Below are 17960 nucleotides of genomic sequence, written 5' to 3'. Positions count from 1 at the left end.
AGCCGTGGTTATCTCTGGGGCCTGGGAATGTTCATGGTCGGTCATATGAGATTTCTTCTGAGGCTCTGAGCTGGCTTGGAGATGGGGGAGGGCTGGGAGATGGTGGGAGGGAGCAGGTGGTGGAGAGCAGAGGCTGGGAGCAGGGAGAGAGGCCCATGCAGGGACATCTCATTCGGGCTGAATCTAGGCTTGCTCTGAGAAGAGGAAGGGAGGGGACTCCACGTGATTTGCTCTTGCTCCTCGGGGACCTGAGGGCCCTCCAAGGAAAGGCCAAACACAGGCCACAAGAAAGGGGCCTGTGTTATGACAGGAGCCCCAAACTGGCCTGCACCGCTCTGAGATTAAGCAAGCCACAGCCTAGTTCATCACAGCTGACCCCGTGACCTCTTGGTGCTTTCCTGAATGAGGCACCACCACAGCAGGGCCAGGAAGGGCTGTAGTCGGGCCTGCTGCTTCCTCCTATGCGCTCTGTAAAGGGCCCTGATCCAAGCCTGTACTATGGGTATGGAACCTCATCATGCCCACAGTGGCCATGGCTGAGGAAGCAGAGGAAGCACAGGAAGCCTTGAACTTAGCATGGCATTTGGGAAGCAATTATGTGCCCCTTGCCCTTCTGATCTGGGCCCAGCCAGTGGTTCCAGAAAGCTCGCTAAGATGATTGCCCAGGTTTCCCCACTGTGGATCAGTGGATGCTTGGCAGGATGGGGGAGCCTTGAGACTCCATCCCTGGTGGCTTGTGCCCTTCTTCCTCCTGGAGGTGGCCTTGTTGGGTGGTAGCTGCAGCCCGATTTGCCAGGCTATACTGAGACTTCCAGGCCTCCAGCAAGCTATCAAGATGTCTGGCTTAGGATGATCATGTCTTACTGGGTCTTGGGAAAGTAGTTAACTAACTATTTTATATGGATTGTTGGAAAAGTCAGCCTCTGAAGAAATGGGTTGCAGAAGGCGGTCAAGGTCAGGGTCCACACCCCATGCTCAGCCCTGTTTGGACTCACCCTGGAGTCAGAGTCCAGCAAAGCCTATGGCCAAGCATGACTGGTGTCCTACACCTTGGGGCCTATCCTGGTCAGACACTTGGCTTCCCTGGTAGCCTGTACATGGCTGGCAGAGATGTGCTTGAACCCACCCCAGTGTCAGTGGGGCTGTGGCTCAGGTCCTCCCTTTGGGTGTGAGCAACACCCCATGGGTCCCAGGAGCATCCGGTTTTATGAATGGTCTGAGTGGACCCACTTTTTATAGCTTTTCCTTTTGGGGGAAAGAGTGATATGGAAAAGAGAGCTGTGTTCATTTAAAAGGAGTTGTTTTTAAGCCATGAGCAAGGTAAATAGCCAAGATTCCTTAATCTGGTGGCTAATCCACTAATAGAAAATAGTGTTTCATGTACTTCCCGAAGAGAGCTAATCCTCAGTAGAGATGGGGGCTGGGGGATGCAAAACCGTCAGAGAAATCCTATATCCCTGAGATAATGTGAAACAACCGCGGACCATAGGCTCAAGGGACCAAAAGCTCATTTTCTGTTGTTTGCAGCAGACTGTGGGGTTAGGGGGAGTGGTTAAAAAGACAGTTGCTGGGCCTAGAGAGGTTGGGAGGAATTTTTTTAGAAATTGTTTTTTTGTGTGAATTGGCTGTGTGTGATCCTGGGCATGTTAGCATGTCAGACATCAGCATGAGAGGGGAGCTCCATTCCTTCCCCTCTGAGGTTCAGGCCTCAAAGATTTTAGTCATCATCAGACCAGGACAGAGGTGGGAAGGGGAGGAACTAGACTGCTTCCTTTACTCCCGCCCCCACTTCCTGCCAAAGCGATGAGGCTTCCTCCCTCCCAAGACTAGCTGGTGGGGCCTGGCCCCTCCTACTGCCCGCCCCACTCTCCCTCTATCCCTTCAAGCTCACCAGGTCCAAGACCCACGCTGGGGTGAGTGTTCCTCACAAGCTGGGTGGGCCCATCCCTAGATTAGACCTGCCCTTTGGCCTGGGGAACCTGGGCTGGCAGGCACCCGACCTGTGTTCCCTGCATTCCCATAGCACTCAGGGCTGGGCATTTGTCCATCCAGTCAGTACTAAGTGTGCACCTGCTGTGTACCAGGTGCTGTCTAGGAGCAGGAAGACAGTGATGAGGAAGAATAGAGAACAATCTTTGTCCTCATCACTGGCATGCAGGCTGACTGATGTCCACAGGCTGCTCGAGGGGCATCGTTTGTACCCTGTGACATGAAGGCCCCTGAGCTGCAGACCGTTAGGTACTGGTTGGTGGCTGAGGCCAGGAGGCAGAGCCTTGGGTGGTGTGAAGGTGCTGCAGGCCCTGTCTGCAGAGGGCTAGGCTGGCCCCCTAGTCACTGCTGACGTGTGGCAGCAGGCTAGCAAGGGCACCACCAGCAAGTCAGGGTCCTGCGTGTGTACGCACACAGGCTTACACCAAGTGACAAAGCTGGAGTTGGCAGGATACAACGCAGAGCTAGGGTAGGCAGTGGGGCCCGGCAGCCCTGCTTTGTTTTGATAGCTCATGAGACCCCACAGCAAAGAGATTCCCCTTTTATTGTATCTGTTTTAGATCTTGAGAATCTGAGTGAAGTCAAAACCATGCTACAGGGGAGATTAATTCAACATTTTTCATCTTTGCAATGAAGCCAAAGGAAAGTTAGACATTCAGTGCAGCACAGTTGAGACCAGGGGTGTTGAGTCAATGGCCAGCCCCAGGACATTTGCCCTGGCCTGCCGCAAATGTCCTCGGTGTGGCCGGGTGACTGCGCCCTCTCCCTGAGACTCAGAGCAGCGGGGGCCACGCCACCTCCGGCCCAGTTATCTGGCTCCTGTGTTGGTGGGGAGGAGACTGGAGAACCCCAGTCCCACCAGGGAGACCTCATGGGGGCGCCCACATCAACCACAACCCGGGAAGTGATTAAAAGGAGCTTTTCATCACAGGAGAACTTAAAGAAGCAGCCAGACCACCACGTGCATCAATGGCTCACACCCTCCCAAACCTGACCACAGGCTGCCCTATTTGGGGCCTCATCAAGCCCCATCTGTGCCCATGGCTCCCCCAACATCCCGGAGCTCAGCCAGGGCAGTGGCTAGAGGAGTCATGTTCCCCATAGTGCATGCCTGTGCCCAGCCAGACAGAGCAAGTTCTACATGCATATTAGCTATTAATATGAATATTGCAGTGACTATGAGAGGTGTGTTTTACAAAGAAACTGAAGCCCTGAGTCTGGTAACTTGCCCAAGGCTGCTCGGCGAGTTAGTGGTCAAGTTTCCATTTGAACCTAGGCCATGTAGCTGAGGAGCCTTCGTGCTTACCACTTGGGACCAAGGTTCCCCACTAGGAATCCCTCAGTGGCATTTTCCAAGGGCCCACACCCATGAGGGGAGGAAGGCAGGCATCCTAGCAGCGGGGCCAGGGCAAGGAGGCTCCTAGGATAGGAGAGCGGGCGGGCCTCAGGTGGGCGGGGTTGGGCAGGGAAGGCAGTATTGGTGGGCAGCATAGGGCCTGGAGGGCCACGGGAATGCCATGCCGCAGAGTCTGGCCTTTATTCTTGAGCTCTTGGGTAGGAAAGGGGCACGGAGAAGCAGTGAGGAGGCAGAGGGTGAAGGGTGTCCCAGGAGTAGGGCAAGAGGAGTCACCAGGAAGCCTAGGTGTGAGGATGGGGACTGAGAGGAGCAGGCCGGAGGGGCACCTGAGTGCCAAGAGGGAAGTGCCTTGAGCCCTGCCTGGGAGGCCCTAGTGCAGGAGGAGCCCAGCTGGGGTGGGGGATGGGGTGCCTGCCTGAGTCTGGCGAGGGCAGAGCCCTGATGTGGCTGCCCCTGCCAATGGTACGCCGACTGCCTCTCCCAGGCTTCACCCAGCTGCTGCCTCTCCTTTCTCTCAGTGTGGCTTTCCATCTTGCCCCATCAGCCACTGATGCCTTATCTCCTGGCCTCCCTGCAAACCTGCCAACCCAGGACAGTTGCAGCTCCCCTTGCCACTGTGTCCCCAGCCCAGGCAGAGTGCTTGGTGGGACACATGGCTGGATGTTGGCTCTGCCTTCACCCATCAGTCTGGCCCAACCACACTGTCCACCTCCATGCCACCTGTCTTCCAGCTCAGAGGACGCTCCCATAAGAACCAGTACCACTCACCGAGGAGGGCCCCAGGTACCACCACCCAGGGCTCTGCTAAGAGCAGGATGTGGATATGGGGAAGGGCCCTGGCCAAGGTGAGCAGGAGGCCCCTGGGAAGAGGGGCTGCCCCAGAGCTGGGGGGGCAGGGGGATGGACTGGGGAAGCCTCGAGTGAAGCCTGCACTTGGAGAAGTATTTTTAAGGATCTGGCCATCCTTGTTCTTTCCTGCCCCTAAGATGTTCTTTGCTGTCAGTGGTGGTGGAGTAGCTTTCCCCGCAGCCTAGACGGGACCGGTGCTGCAGCTGTGTCAGTGCTCGGAAGCCCCCAAGAGCTAGGGTCCCTTGTTTGCTGCCTGTGGTGGGTGCCTGACAGAGGTATGGGAGTAAATGATGTTGTTGGCTGCCCCCAAGGCGGGTCGTGAGTGTCCCACAACTCCTCAGTTTTGGAGAAGTTACGGCTCCAGCTTCCCTGCCATGTTTGCACATGAGTGCATGAGGGAAGCCTTCAGCAAAGGTGGTGACAACAATGGTCATGGGAGGAGGAGCAGCTCCTGGAAGGGACCTGTCTCTGAGGGTGTGCCCTTGGTCTGTGCTCTGAAGTGCCAGTCTGTCCATTCACTTCCGTTTCATGGACTGTAGGACCAGGTGGCTGTGGTCAGTTCCTAGGTCGAGGCTCTTCTCCCAGAGTTTATTCTGGAACCAGCGTTCTACAAACTGGCCACAGGCACGTGGGAGCAGCATCCTCCCTGGCTGTGCCTACTCAGACCTGTGAGCCTGGTGAGGCAGTGCCAGGGAGTGGAGGCTTCTCTGTTCCCTTCTGTTTCGAGCTGAGGGCCCTAGGGCCCATATCTCTTCCCTGCTCAACCACTTGAGGCCAAGCACCCTGGCCTCCTGACAGTTCCAAGAGTGTGCTTCAGGGCCTTTGCACCTGCTGCACCTAGTACTTGGAAAGCACTTGCATTGGCTCATCCTGTCTTGCTTTCTCCCAGAGGCCTTCCTGTCAGAGTTGATGCTCTCCTTCCCAGGCCGGGCAGCCCTGGCATCAGCCCCATAGCAGGTGAGCCATGGCAGGGGCCTGACTCCACCTGGAGCTCAGTCCCAGGTGGCCAGACACACACTCTGCTCCTGTTTCCCTCGCCCTCTCACCAAACACAGAGTGGAAAGGGAATGAAGAGGCCTTGAAAGGAAATAGAAATGAGAACTGGGAGAAAAGCTAAGAAAAAAGTGCAGGACAAGCCCACCTCAAGAGAAAACCAGGCCAGGGAGAAAAAGAGGCTGGGGCTGAAAGAAGGGGAGGTCACACTGGGAGGAGGTGGCCAGCAGGAGAAAGGAGGGACAAAGGAAAAGCCCATGTAGCCCAGGGAGAGCGCTGGGGTGTAACTAGACCTGAGGGGAGAAAGTGGGCATGAGGGACTGTACGTCACTCCACGGGGTGTGAGGTGCAGCCAGGTCAGTCACACCTGTCCTTGTTTGCTCTGTTTCGCCACGTATGAGGGTGGGGGCTTCACCCTCTCCAGAAGCACTATGCTCCCACCTCCTCTGTGCCTGTCCAGAGATGAACTCTTCCTGTACCTCTGCAGAGCCCGTGGGAGTGTCACACCGCCCATGCCTCTTGCCAGCTGGAGGGTCATACAGAGGCCTCTCTGAACTCTCATGATGCCCCAGATGCCCGAGTCCCCATCACATACCTCAGAGGAGCTAAGGCTCTCCCCCCAGCCACCTCAGAGGCCAGCAGAGCTGCATAAACCCAGGCTCTGTCCCAGGCAGGACACCTGAACTGGTCAGTTTGGGCCATTGGTGGGCGTGGAGGATGATACGGCATCTGGGCTCAACTGTTCCAATCTCGGAGCCCTGTGGGGACCATAGCAGGCTTTCAGCAGACACCTAATTACTCTATGTCAGTAGAGAAGGACGCATCTGAGGTAGTGAGGTGCAGACTGGGGGTATCTGTTGAAATGTCGCCAGTGTTCCTCTTCTACTTGGAGTTGGGGGCCCAGGTGCCAGACATGTCTCTGAGGACTTGTATTTCAGTGCAATTTCTTTGGGCATCACTACAGTTTTTAGGGGGCTAAAAATAAAAGCCTGTCATTTTAAAATCAGTTCTTTTTATACCATGCTCAGAAGGCCCTTTAAGGTGTTACATAAAACGTCTTACACGTCTTGAACTGTGAGTGAGAGAAGGCACACTCGCCCTCTGAATGTTGCCCCAATAGGACAGATCACAGTGTCTCCCCTGAGCAGAAAAATTAGGATTCAAATAGAATGCCATTGTTCACCCTCTCCTGGGGGGATTTTCCTTGGAGAGCTCAGGTGGATGAATCACGGCTGGAAGCCCTACCACCTGGACCGAGCTCCTAGATCCACTGTGAGCTACTGAGAGCCAGCTCAAGCTAGCCTGTCACCATGCTCTTGGTTTTGGTCCCCAGCATCTCGGCATCCTCCCTGTTGGGTCACCTGGGTTGGGCAGTCCCTCCTTCATCCCCACCAAGGAGCTTTCCAGGACGTTCAGCCCATCGCTGACATCACCCTGGGTCCTGGCAAGGCCCTCGGCTCCCCTGCGCTGGACTCTGCTCTCCAGCCTGCAGGGGCCTTGTGGGTCCACTCCCCTCCCCACTCCCCCCTCTTCCTTCCCTCCTCACCCACTGGCTGCCCTCAATAGGATCCTCAGTAGTCCCAGTCTTAAAAATGCAGTGCAACTCTGCTGCTGGCTCAGGCTTCTCAGACCACCCCATGCCTGCCAGACCCTCTCAACATTCTTGGGGGTCCTCATACTCAGCCTGTGTAATCTGGAGCCCGTCTTCTGCCTCTCCTGCAGGGCCAGTCCTTGTCTTGTGTTCTTGGCCTTGGAGCACATCTCCTCTCTCAGACCCCCATCTGACTCGTCACCAGGTACTGGTGCTTCATTCTTTGTGGCTATCTCTGGTTCTGTCCACTTTCCTTCCTGGCTCCTCCTGCCCCCAGTCCAAGCCACTGTCATCCCCTCTCGTTCTCTCTTGCCTGCACCTCACCTTCCCACAGCCATGAACCCACTCCCAGACTGTCCCTGTGTAGTAGCCAGAGGAGTCTCAAATCCCCTCAGCCTAGCACCCCCCAGCACCCTCCTGCTCTGAGGGTGAAGATGAAGCTGCTAGGCATGACTTGCAGAGCCCAACCCCATCTCCTGCCTCCCCCGAGGCCCCCTCTTCTTGCTCCAGCACACGCGCCTCCTATGGTCCATCCCTCCCGTTTCTTAACCTTGGCCAGCTCAGGGCCTTTGCACACACCATTCTTTGGGTCCTGATCCTCTTCCTGCCCCTCTCGCCCCTCTGTCCCAGCAGTGCAGCCCACTCTCTATGCGCCTGCGTGGCATCTGCCTCGTTGAACTGGGGTGCACCCTGTGGGTTCAGCCGAGTCTGCGTATTATCATCCTGGGCCAGGCACAGGCCAGCGTTGGGGAGGTGCTTTGTGAGAGTTTGAGTAAGTGAAGAGCGAGGGCAAGGGTCAGCAAATTTAAACAGTAAAGATTTTAGGCTTTGCGGACCATACAGCCTCTGTCAACCTGTCGCTGGACCCAGAAGGCAGCCAGAGACCATATGGAAGCCAGCAGGCGTGTCCATAAAACCTTATTTACACAAAGGGGCAGCTGGCCGTAGTTTGCTAACCCTTGGTCTAGAGAAACAACAGAATACATTCGATGGCAAACAAGTGATTTTAAGGCCAAGGCTTTCTTGAGAAGGGCCATGGCTTCCAGGAAATTGCTGGTAACAGAGTAGGAAAAGGGTTCAGAAATGAGCCCCCAGGTGAACCTTGGCAGATGTGACTTTGAAGATAAAACTTCTGGAGCCCTGCTGACCACACCCCATGAGGCTTCCTGACACTGGCCATGAGGGCCTTGACTTGGGAGGCGGACAGTATCGGGTGAGGAGTGACAGTGCCCAGGCCATAGGGTCCTCACTCCGGCTTCCTGTCACTCCGATTTAGGGAGAGAGAGGTACCTTGTTTAAAGTTGAACCTTGTCTTCAGGGGATGGGCCACCCAGCAGTGACCCAGGTGAGTTCCACAGCATGTTTTGGGGCTGATCACTTAATGCTGCAGTGGCACAAGTGCCAGTGAAAGAAGCGTTGACAGTGAAGTGATTGGGGCAGCTTCTCGTGGTGCATCCAGGAGGAGGTTCTTGTCACTATGTCCTTTTGGTTCCTATAACATTGAGTTTTCATGGCTCACATGAATTATCCTTATGACCTTTGTAATAATTCCAAACCTAAATGTTTAGCCAGGTAAGAGACTGCTTTTCAGGGGGAGGTGACACATGAGGCCTGACAATGTGAGGGGGTGGGTGACCCTGGGGGCTGTCCATTCCCACTGTGGCTGAGGTAGGAGTTTCTGCTCATTTAATTCGGAGCAGCTAGGCCGGGCAGCCTAAACCAGGACAGCAGGTGCCGCTGCTGGGTGAGGACAGGGATCCCCTAGTCTTTCCTCAGGCTGCCTGGGTTTGGGCATCAGGGCTGGAAGTGGGATGGGACACCAGCAGGCCTCTCCTTTGGCATTCTTGATGGGGACAAAGCCAAGATGCACACTGCCCAGTGCTTTAGCATGCTCACTGCAGCCAGGCCACCTAGGCTCACAGCCTAGGCTTGTCACTGATAAGCTGTATAACTTTAGGCAAGTTACTTAATGTCTGTGCCTCAGTTTCTTCATCTGTAAAATGGGGATGATAAAAGCTCCTACGCTGAAGGTTTGTTGAAGTTTTTGGCACACACGAGCGTCCCGTGAAAGTCAGCTGCCAAGAGAAGCCCACAGAGCAGAGGGTCAATGATCAGGGTGAACCGCCCTGAGCCCAGTCCCAGGACCTCCTGCTGGTCCCCCTCATGTTTAGGCTCCACACCCCAACTACATGGAGGACTTAAGAATGTTCCCAGGGTAGCACCAGGTCCAAGGAAAGGGAATGAGCTGCGTGGTTTCTCCAAGGTCAGCAGACAGAAGGGGCCGCACTGTGGAAGAGCTGGACCCCAGCAAGAGGGAGTTCTGGGAGATGGGCCATCTTTCCTGGCCACTTTGCCCAGGCTGCCCCTCTAGCAGCCAGAGCCCTGGACTCCTCAACCCCTTCGTCAGTTTCCCTTTATCCTGCCCCAAAGCCAGAAGCCATGGACCCTTGTGTCAGGCAAAGCAGTTTCCCTTGTTGGCACCTGGCACCTGACACAGCCTGTACCTCTTTGGGGACCTTCTGAGGGGCTAGGACCAGACCTCTGGTCCCTGCTCCCCTGTACAGAGCACAGGGTGAGAGGCAGTGTGATCAAGGAACTGTTTGGAAGGTCAGCGCTCATTTTCCCTTGAATAAATGAAAGTCGTGGCTTCCAGGCCATGGAGTGTGGACCCGGGGAGGCTGCAGAGGTATTTGCCTGCAGAGCGCTCCTCCTCACCCTCCAGGGCAGGTGTGGCCTTGTCTCCAGCCTGGTGAGGACAGGCGCTGGTAGCAGGAGAATTCCCGGGCTGGACGGAGCATGAGGCGACGAGAGCAGCCTGCTTGGCTGGGCCCCGCTGGGAGTTGGGCCACTAGACAGCAGGTGGAAATGGCAGTGGCCTGTGTACACCGAGGTAGCATGTATTTTCTGAACCCTCGTATGGGTATGTGGGGATGTGCTTTTTGTTGTGAACCGACAGGTAAAGATCATACACATTCTGAACAAGGCCACGTGATATGGCTTCAAACCAGTCTGTGCCAGGGGTGCCCCCCACACACCCCTTCTGCCACCTCAGATGCTCTCCTGCCCTCCTCCCACAGCTCCCGTGCAGCTGGGGAAGCACGGTGGCACCGTGATGGCCTGTCCTGGCTGCTCTGGGCCTGTGGCCCAGACAGACTCCCTGCAGGTGGCTTGCCAGCCCTCCTGCCTGTGTGTGCCACCAGCCCTGAGTGTGTCTCCACTTTGCCACTTGGATGCCCGATGGGGCATTTCCATCATGGGGGAACCCCTTCCTTCCCCTTGTAGAGGGAAGGCACACCAGCAGCATTTCAGATTTCCATGTTTCAGCCGGGCGCAGTGGCTCACGCCTGTAATCCCAACATTTTGGGAGGCTGAGCCAGGCGGATCACGAGGTCAGGAGATCGAGACCACGGTGAAACCCCGTCTATACTAAAAATACAAAAATATTAGCTGGGCGCAGTGGCGGGTGCCTGTAGTCCCAGCTACTCGGGAGGCTGAGACAGGAGAATGGCGTGAACCCGGGAGGTGGAGCTTGTAGTGAGCCGAGATCGCGCCACTGCACTTCAGCCGGGTCGACAGAACGAGACTCAGTCTCAAAAAAAAAAAAAAAAAAAAGAGATTTCCATGTTTCACTGTCTATGAGGAGTCACCATTTTCTGTGAAAATGAGACCCTATGCTTTATTAAGAAAATTTGATTTTTAAGAAAAATATAAAAATTTTTAAGAAAGTAGGATTTTTTTTTTTAACTACATGGAGCAAAGAGTGCCAGACAGCATTCTAATGTACAAAAATCCAAAAAGCATCCTGCTCTCCCAGGCCTTCTCCTGGCTCAGAGTGGGGGCAGCTGGGATCACATAGGGCCTGGTGGACTTCTTTCTCCCTGATGGTGGCCACCACGCGGCACCTTGGCAGAGAAGGAACAGGGGAAGCCGAGACCAAACACAGAGATGATACAGCTCCTCTGAAGCTAGGCTGGAGGGGGAGAAACTGCCTTGAGGGGTGTTGGGCCTCATAAAAGCCTGTTTGTCTACTGTGCTGTGAAGTGATCCTCAAAGCTCTGAGAGGAAGGCCTCAACGGGGTGGCACCCTTCATGCAGGGGGCTGGTTGTGAAACAGGTGATGCTTCTCTTTTCAAATAATTTAGACACATTTAGTGGTCACATTCCTACTGAGCTGAAGTATGGGCCCCCTATGGAACTAAGTGGAGTCCCTTGTATTGACGTTGGCCCAGCACCTCACCCACGTTTTCTGGGCCCACTATCTCCACGTTTGCAAATTGGGTTCCTGTGAAAAGTTTCAAGAAAAAAAAAAAGGCAGAAGAGGAAAAACAGGCTCCTCTGCTGCGGCCTTGAGTTTGGGGCCATCGGAAAAAGTCTGGATGAAGAATGATTTTGGCCCTGTGAGTTTCATAGCAGCCAGTGGAAACTTCCAGGAATGCTGCCCCAGGCCAGCCAGGGGCTGTTTCCGCTGCCACTTTTACAAGCTGCAGACCCCCTCCCCGGCTGGCTGGCCAGCACAGGGGGAATGTGATGGTCTCTTTCAGCTCAGCTCTGCCTCTTAGGGTGCAGTTTGTGTTCCATGGGCAGCAATTTTTCCAGGCTCTGTCCAGTGACAGAGGGTTCAGAGCCCTCACAGCCCCGATTGGCCCATTTAGAAGGGGCCAGCCACCAGGCGGAGCACCCTCCACGGCAGCTAATGTCTGTGCCGGATGCTGCAAGAATTTATAGCAGCCTTAGAGGGGGAAACTCCCTTCTAAAATGTTTCAATGTTTTATTAAATGTATGAAAGAAAGTTTCCTTTCCACTGGACCAAGGCCCAGAACTTCATGGATCCCCAGGGAACGGGGCAAAACCTCTTGGGAAAGCACACGGATGAGGTTAATCTGACCCTCCTGATGCCTATGGGCTGCACAGTACTGGAGTCAAGGCTGCCATACTCACATGGGCTCATCCATTGGCCAGCAGGGGCCTGGCATACAGTAAGGCACTCAGCCAACCCTAAAGAGGGAAGTGAAATGACGCCAAAGGCGTCATGGCCAGCATGGTCCAACCTGCGCAAGTGATGAGTGGGGCAGGCTTGCTCTGGTCCAGCCCCTCTTTGGGGAGCATGCAGACTCCCAGACAGTGCTGCCCCTCTGCTGACACTCTATCCAAAGCCAGAGGAGGAGGGCAGCTTTTCCTAGCCTGTCTGGGAGCTATGTCTGCAAGACTGGCCCTGGCCCATGAAGTACATGCAGCTCCAGCAGCTGGGGGCCTTTGGCAGGCCAGGCAGCCAGGTCCGCAGGTGAGCCATTGTGCTGGGTGTGTAAGAGAGGCCAGGAGAGCAAGGGCCCAGCTTCAGGAAGGCAGCATGATGACAAGCATGGTCAGAGTGAGCAACTGCTGGGCTGCTGAGTTACCTAGGCCATGAGCTTGGTTGTCCTTCGCACTGGGAGGAGAAAGTGGGCTCAGAGAGATGAAGTTGTCATGGCCTGTGATTGCCCTGGGCTGAAGTCCCACATGACATATCCTATAGTAGTATTCGTTGGACTTGGACAGGCAGAGACCCTCCTGGGATCAGGGGACTCACCTCCCTGCCTTTGTCCCCTGCCAGCCTGGGAGGCTCTTCCTGGTGTGAGGGGAAGGACCCAAGTGGAGTGCCATCATTTGTGGGTGCAGTTTTCTCACCTCTGGAGTGGAGGTGGTTGATGGTCTCCAGTTGTTTATGGACAGTGCCTGGCTCAGACAAGGAAGCTGGTTTTGCTCCAGAACTCCAATATAAATGCCAGGCCACCAGGGTGGGGGGTTCCTGACCCCTTGGTTCTCTTGAGAAATGACCAAAGGCTATGGGACCTGCCATCTAGTTTCCCTCACTGTGTCCCCACCCCCTGCCCACAAACATTAGAGATCAGCCATCCAGAGCCAGGAGAAGCAGACATAAAGGCAAGGGCTGTCCCAATAGCACCAGAGACAAGGGGCCTGGCAGAACCCCTGGGTGGAAAGAGCCAGCTGGCATTTGGGCAGTGGCTGAGGCAGCCAAGTGGGGACTGGCCAAGGGGGTCCCTAGAGCAGCCTGGTGGCCCTTCTGTGTTCTGACCCAACCACTGTTTATTTTGCAGACAGTCTCCATCCTGGAGCAGCGGTTGACACTGACAGAAGACAAGCTGAAGCAGTGTCTGGAGAACCAGCAGCTAATCATGCAGAGAGCAACACCATGATCAGGGGAGCAGGAATCAGGAGCTCGGTTGATTTGCGGGTGGCAGGCCAGGGATTTGTACCGTGGGACTTGGGTAAATAAAGGGGACTGAACTCTGTGGGAATCACATCCATACCGGAGCCCTGGATTTTTGCAGTTCTGCCCTCCACCTTGCTGTCTGCACCAGGAGGCTCTCCACCTGGCAGCCAGAGGTCCCCAGTGGGCCGGGCTCACACACAAATGATGCTTCAGACCCGAATGAGAGGACCACATTTTGCTTAATGTAAAGGAGCCACTTGAAAATGTCTGCTCCTTCGGGGTCCTGAGATTGTGGCTCCCCCTCTGGAGGAGGTGGCTCCACGATGCCTTGATTTTCACTCATCATTTGGACACGTGACTGGCTTTTCCTACCTCTGCCATGGCGTAGAAATTGATTGCACATTGATTGGATGAGCCGGGGGTTTTCTCTAAATCTGACTAAAGGCCCAAAGTGGGCCCATCTGAGTCAGGTTTGTTGGGAACAAGCCCCCTCAAGTGGGTGGTGGCTTTTCAGTGGCCCTGATTTCTGTTCCACATGTGTTCACTGGAGCCAGGTGACTTCCTCCTTGCGTGAGTGAGGGCACAGGAATCTCAAAATTAAACCTGACTTCATTGCACTTGTTGCAGGAGTGGCTTATGCTGGATGACACTTAATCAATCTTCCCATCCCCAGGGCCCAAACAGAATGGGAATGGTGACTTGGGAGGGCCTCCGCCAGGATTGCCTCTGAGGCCAGGACCCCCCTGTTTGCAGCTGTTCAGGGTGTCAGGGAACAAGGGCAGTCAGAGCCCTTGCATGCACCCACCTCCCTCTGGCTGGCCCCCACTGACTGCTTCTGTTGGGACTCAGAGGCCTCAGGCACCCGAGTTCCCATTTGCTCCTGAGGGCTTCCATAGGGTCCTCCCTCTGCCCCTGTGCTGGGGAAGCCAGGACAAATGTTTTCCCTGTGTCTGTGTGTCGCCCGTGCCTTCCGTCTTCAGCTTCTTGGGGCTCAGCCAGCCAAGGAGGTCTTTATCCTCAAACACACCTGCCCTGCCCTGGGGAATGGGAGGTGGTGTTAGATCTTCCCAGGAGCTGTCAGTACCACGTGGTCAGTGGGTTCACAGCCTCTGCAGCCTCCAGGTGGAAGCAGAGCCTGCATGCCTCAGAGCCTGGACTGACAAGAGGGCAGCTGTGTTGAGTCCTGATGACGGGACGCTTTCTCTGGCCTACACTGGGTGGGGAGGGAGCTGCCTGTTGCCAGCTGTGTGACCTCAACATTGTGACCTAACCTCTCTGAATCTTGGGTTCTTATTGTGTGAAGTGGTTGTGATACCCTCCTCTGGTGACAAGGTAAGCAATGCACTGTGCTCAGTGCAGAGCAGGTGCTCAAGAGAAGCCCATCACTCCCCATCCCCACCAGTCCCACTGGATCTACAGGGTCTACTCTCAACACCATCCTCCCCCTGCACTGTCGATGGGAAGAAGCTGCGGGCTCAGGGTGCTCTGGCAGCTGCTGGGACCTGCCGCACTTTTCCCACGTGGCCCTGCCGGTGTGTGGACGAGCCTGGCAGGCCTGCTGGTCCATGCTGGCAGGTAAGTCTCTTGGCTACCTCAGGAGGCTTTGAAGTAGAGTCTGGGCAACTGCAGGTCAGCCTGCTAAGAGGAGGTGCAACTTATGGGGCCAGCCGTGTCAGTTCCCTCCCATGCCAGCCCTCCTGCCACCAGACCAGCACTGGGCTGCCTGTTGTGGCTTCCGGACCTGGGCTTGGACCTACCATGGGTGGAGATTATGATGATTTGAGCAACCAGCCCAGGGCAAGGTCATCTCCAGAGACAGATGACGGCCCCTCTGGGGGCAGCAGGACATGTGCAGGGTCTCCAAGGCGTTGTGTGGCAGGTCTTGCTCTCAGGCCAGACCTAGGTTGCCATCACCCCTGTCTTCAGTTTACACCAGGATCGAGTTTGGAATCTCTGTGAAATCCACCTTTCTCTGCTGGAGGACATGTGGAGTTGCAGGAGGTGGTCTTAGGGGTAGTGGTGTGGTATTTGTCCCTGATTGTTGACTGCCAGTGGAAGCTCCACTGGTTACTAGATGTAAGGGGTCAGGAGGAAGGACTCACCCCCACACACTTCTTGTAGTATGATATCGGCGTGTCCTGGGACAGCCTGACGTGGGCTGTCCAGATAGAGACAGGCCAGAGCCAGCGCCAGCGCCAAGCTTGGATAGGCCCACGCTCAAGCCCCATGGACTGTCGGAGGGCTCTGCTAGAGTGGTCTGGGTGTCCACGCCCACACCCCTCCCTTGATGGAGCCGCCAGCCAGACCTGGAATTTGCGGGCAGGATGTTCTTCTTGGAATGCTGCTCCTTAAAACAGCACAGGCCAGGGGCGGTGGCTCACGCCTGTAATCCCAGCACTTTGGGAGGCCGAGGCGGGAGGATCACTTGAGGCCAGGAGTTCAAGACCAGCCTGGCCAACATGGAGAAACCCCGTCTCTACTAAAAATACAAAAATTAGCCGGGCATGGTGGCTCACGCCTGTAATCCCAGCTACTCAGAAGGCTGAGGCAGGAGAATCGCTTGAACCCAGGAGGCGGAGGTTGCAGTGAGCCAAGATCATGCCACTGCACTCCAGCCTGGGGGACAGAGCAAATCTCCGTCTCATAAACAAACAACAAAAACAAAACAGGACAGAGACTGCCTCCATCAAGCCAGGGGGTCAATGTGTATCACCATGCTGAGGGCAGAGCTGGGGGTGGGGTGGGTGCCAAGGCTCTCACCTGGGGCCTGAGTTCTTCTTGAGTTCCTTTTCTTGCTCATGCGAGGCTTGACTCAGGACCTCACTGCTCTGAGTTGAGAATCTGGTGGGAGGGAAACGGGGTCCTAGGCAGCTGTGACCGCTGTGGGCATTGTCCCTCTAGCCTCAGTTCTGTACCCTCACCCCCTCCCCGTGGAGATGCTGCAGGCCCCGTGAGCTGCACACCACACTGCCTGGGAGTGTAGGGCCCTCACAGGCAGCAAGGAGTGTGGGGCCTGGGTGGGCTTGAGGTGGCTTGGCGAGGTGTGGGGGCCACATGATGGAGCTTTCTTGCAGAATCTCCCTAAGCGACACTCTGCCAGCCCTACCCGATGGCTCCCTGTAGCTGGGGCTGCTACTGATCCCCCACTCTTGCTGCCAAGCACAAAAGCAGCCCTTCTGGAAATGCAAATGGCTCGGCTCAGCCGTCATCTCTCCTAATTTTGGATTTGGTAACTGAGCTCTCAGAAACCAAATTGCAGGAATCTCTTTTGTGTTAGGAAGATGAAGTTAGTTTAGCATTTTTGTCAGTAAGTGCATATCAGCAGCAATTCCCCATCGTTTGCCTCCCCAACCCCTTCATGCCCTAATTTTCCCAGTGTGAAATAAAAGAATAGATGTCTGTGATTTAAACTGCATCCTGCTGCCTACCATTGTCCAGTTTCTGTGGGTTCCTGGGATAAACCTGCACTTCCTGCTGGAGAAGCTGAGAGGTGGCTGAGATGACCAAGGCAGGGAGCTTGCAGGTAGAAGCCATCAAGTCCAGCCCCGGCCTGTGGCAAGGCTTTCCGCCTCTCACCCAAGTCACCACACCCTGGGAGCGCCTGACAGGCTGTGTCGAGGGGTTGCCACAGGCTTGTGGCCACCTAGTCACCCACTTCAGAGACTCACGTAGCACATGCCAGCCTGCTGTGGGAACTCGGCCATCCTGCCACCCAGCACAGTCCTTGGCCTTCTGTCCTGTGATTTGATTGCCACAGCATCATGATTTCTCAGTGATGGGTTGGTGGGGGGGTGCTCTGTGGGGCAAGGGCAGAGTGGTGAGGTCAGGAAGCCCCCAACCCATGGCCCAGGTCCAAACCCTCGCTCTCTCCGACTAGTTCTGTGACCTTTTTGGGCCTCTGTACAATAGTGCTTGTGTCATTGGGCACTCACTACAGTGGTTGGTGCAAGTTAAGTGCGGTTAGTGTGTGACCATTGGTGTTATCCCACCACTGGCCTGGCGAGTCAGGCCCCTTCCCTGAAACTTGGCCCCATGTGCCAGTGGGGATGGTGGGGGGGCTCGTGGTCCCAGGGTCCCTCTGGCTTTGTAATGTTAGGCAGCTGGAGTTCTCATCTCCTGATCCCATGGCCCCTGCCATGGGTGTCCCCGGTGGTGAGAAGGGATTGGGCCCCTCCCCGCCTGAGAAGGCAAGCACTCTAAGGCTATCTCTTCTGCTGTCACTAAGGCCACCTCTGGGGAGAGCACAGGCTTGAGGGTGGGTGTTTGTGATTGCCCCGAATCCTGGAAGTCCAGCCCACTGAATAAGCGAGGGCATGGTGAGTCACACTGGTCCTGTCCTGTCACCCCAGTGCCCTGTCATTAACCTCATTTCCGAAATGATTTGCTTGAGATGGGCCCCTGATGGCTCCAAATTTAATTGGTGTGTGGTCATTTAAGGGGGAGCAGAATCTCCCTAGAGAACCCTTGGGGGTTCTCTCCTTACCACCCCTGTTCTGCCCGCCCAGGCTGCTGAGGAAACCACACGTGCTAAGGCAGCGGTGGCAGGCCAGGAGGTCCTGGTGCCCTGGGGCATGGCTCCACTTCCTGTGAGCATTGCCATCCTGGAACAGGGCCTCTTCCCATTGCCTGGTAGGCTCAGCCTGCCCCAGCCAGGCCGCCCTGGCACCCTGGGTTCTCTCGCTCGGCCACTGTGGGGAGTGCCTCCCTAGAAGATTCACCCTGCCTCCATGACCCATGGGGCCCCCACGGCCATGCTCAAGACGAGGCTGAAGCCAGCCCATAGAGCCTGCAGGAAAGTCATTAGGAAGCGCATCCCGTGCCAACCTCTCCTCCTGCCAGGAGCTAGCCGTGTGGAAACACTCTCCCAAGAACCTATTTATAGAGCAAGGCCAGTAGTTGTTTTCACTTTAGGTGAGGCCATCTAGAACCCTGTCCGCCTGGAGTGCTGCTTGCAGCAGACACTTCTGCCC

At 55.7% G+C, this 17960-nt stretch overlaps 1 protein-coding gene across 4 annotated transcripts in view; it reads left to right on the top strand.

The window, feature by feature from the left end:
* The window catches only part of POC1A (POC1 centriolar protein A), a 79715-nt gene extending 66108 nt beyond the window's left edge, over positions 1-13607 (top strand). For 3 of the 4 annotated variants that reach the window (XM_004034267.5, XM_004034268.5, XM_055382571.2), the window contains one exon: positions 12875-13607. In XM_004034267.5, the coding sequence (XP_004034315.4) occupies positions 12875-12973 (99 nt within the window). In that variant the 3' untranslated portion in view covers positions 12974-13607. The remainder of the gene's footprint in view (positions 1-12874) is intronic. The other variant, XR_008678352.2, reaches the window with a different exon arrangement.
* Positions 13608-17960: the final 4353 nt, after the last annotated feature.

Source organism: Gorilla gorilla, chromosome 2 (genome assembly GCF_029281585.2).
Source record: "Gorilla gorilla gorilla isolate KB3781 chromosome 2, NHGRI_mGorGor1-v2.1_pri, whole genome shotgun sequence".
Taxonomy (NCBI): domain Eukaryota; kingdom Metazoa; phylum Chordata; class Mammalia; order Primates; family Hominidae; genus Gorilla; species Gorilla gorilla.
The sequence above is the reverse complement of the archived record's forward strand: the minus strand, read 5'-3'. Positions and strand labels throughout refer to the sequence as shown.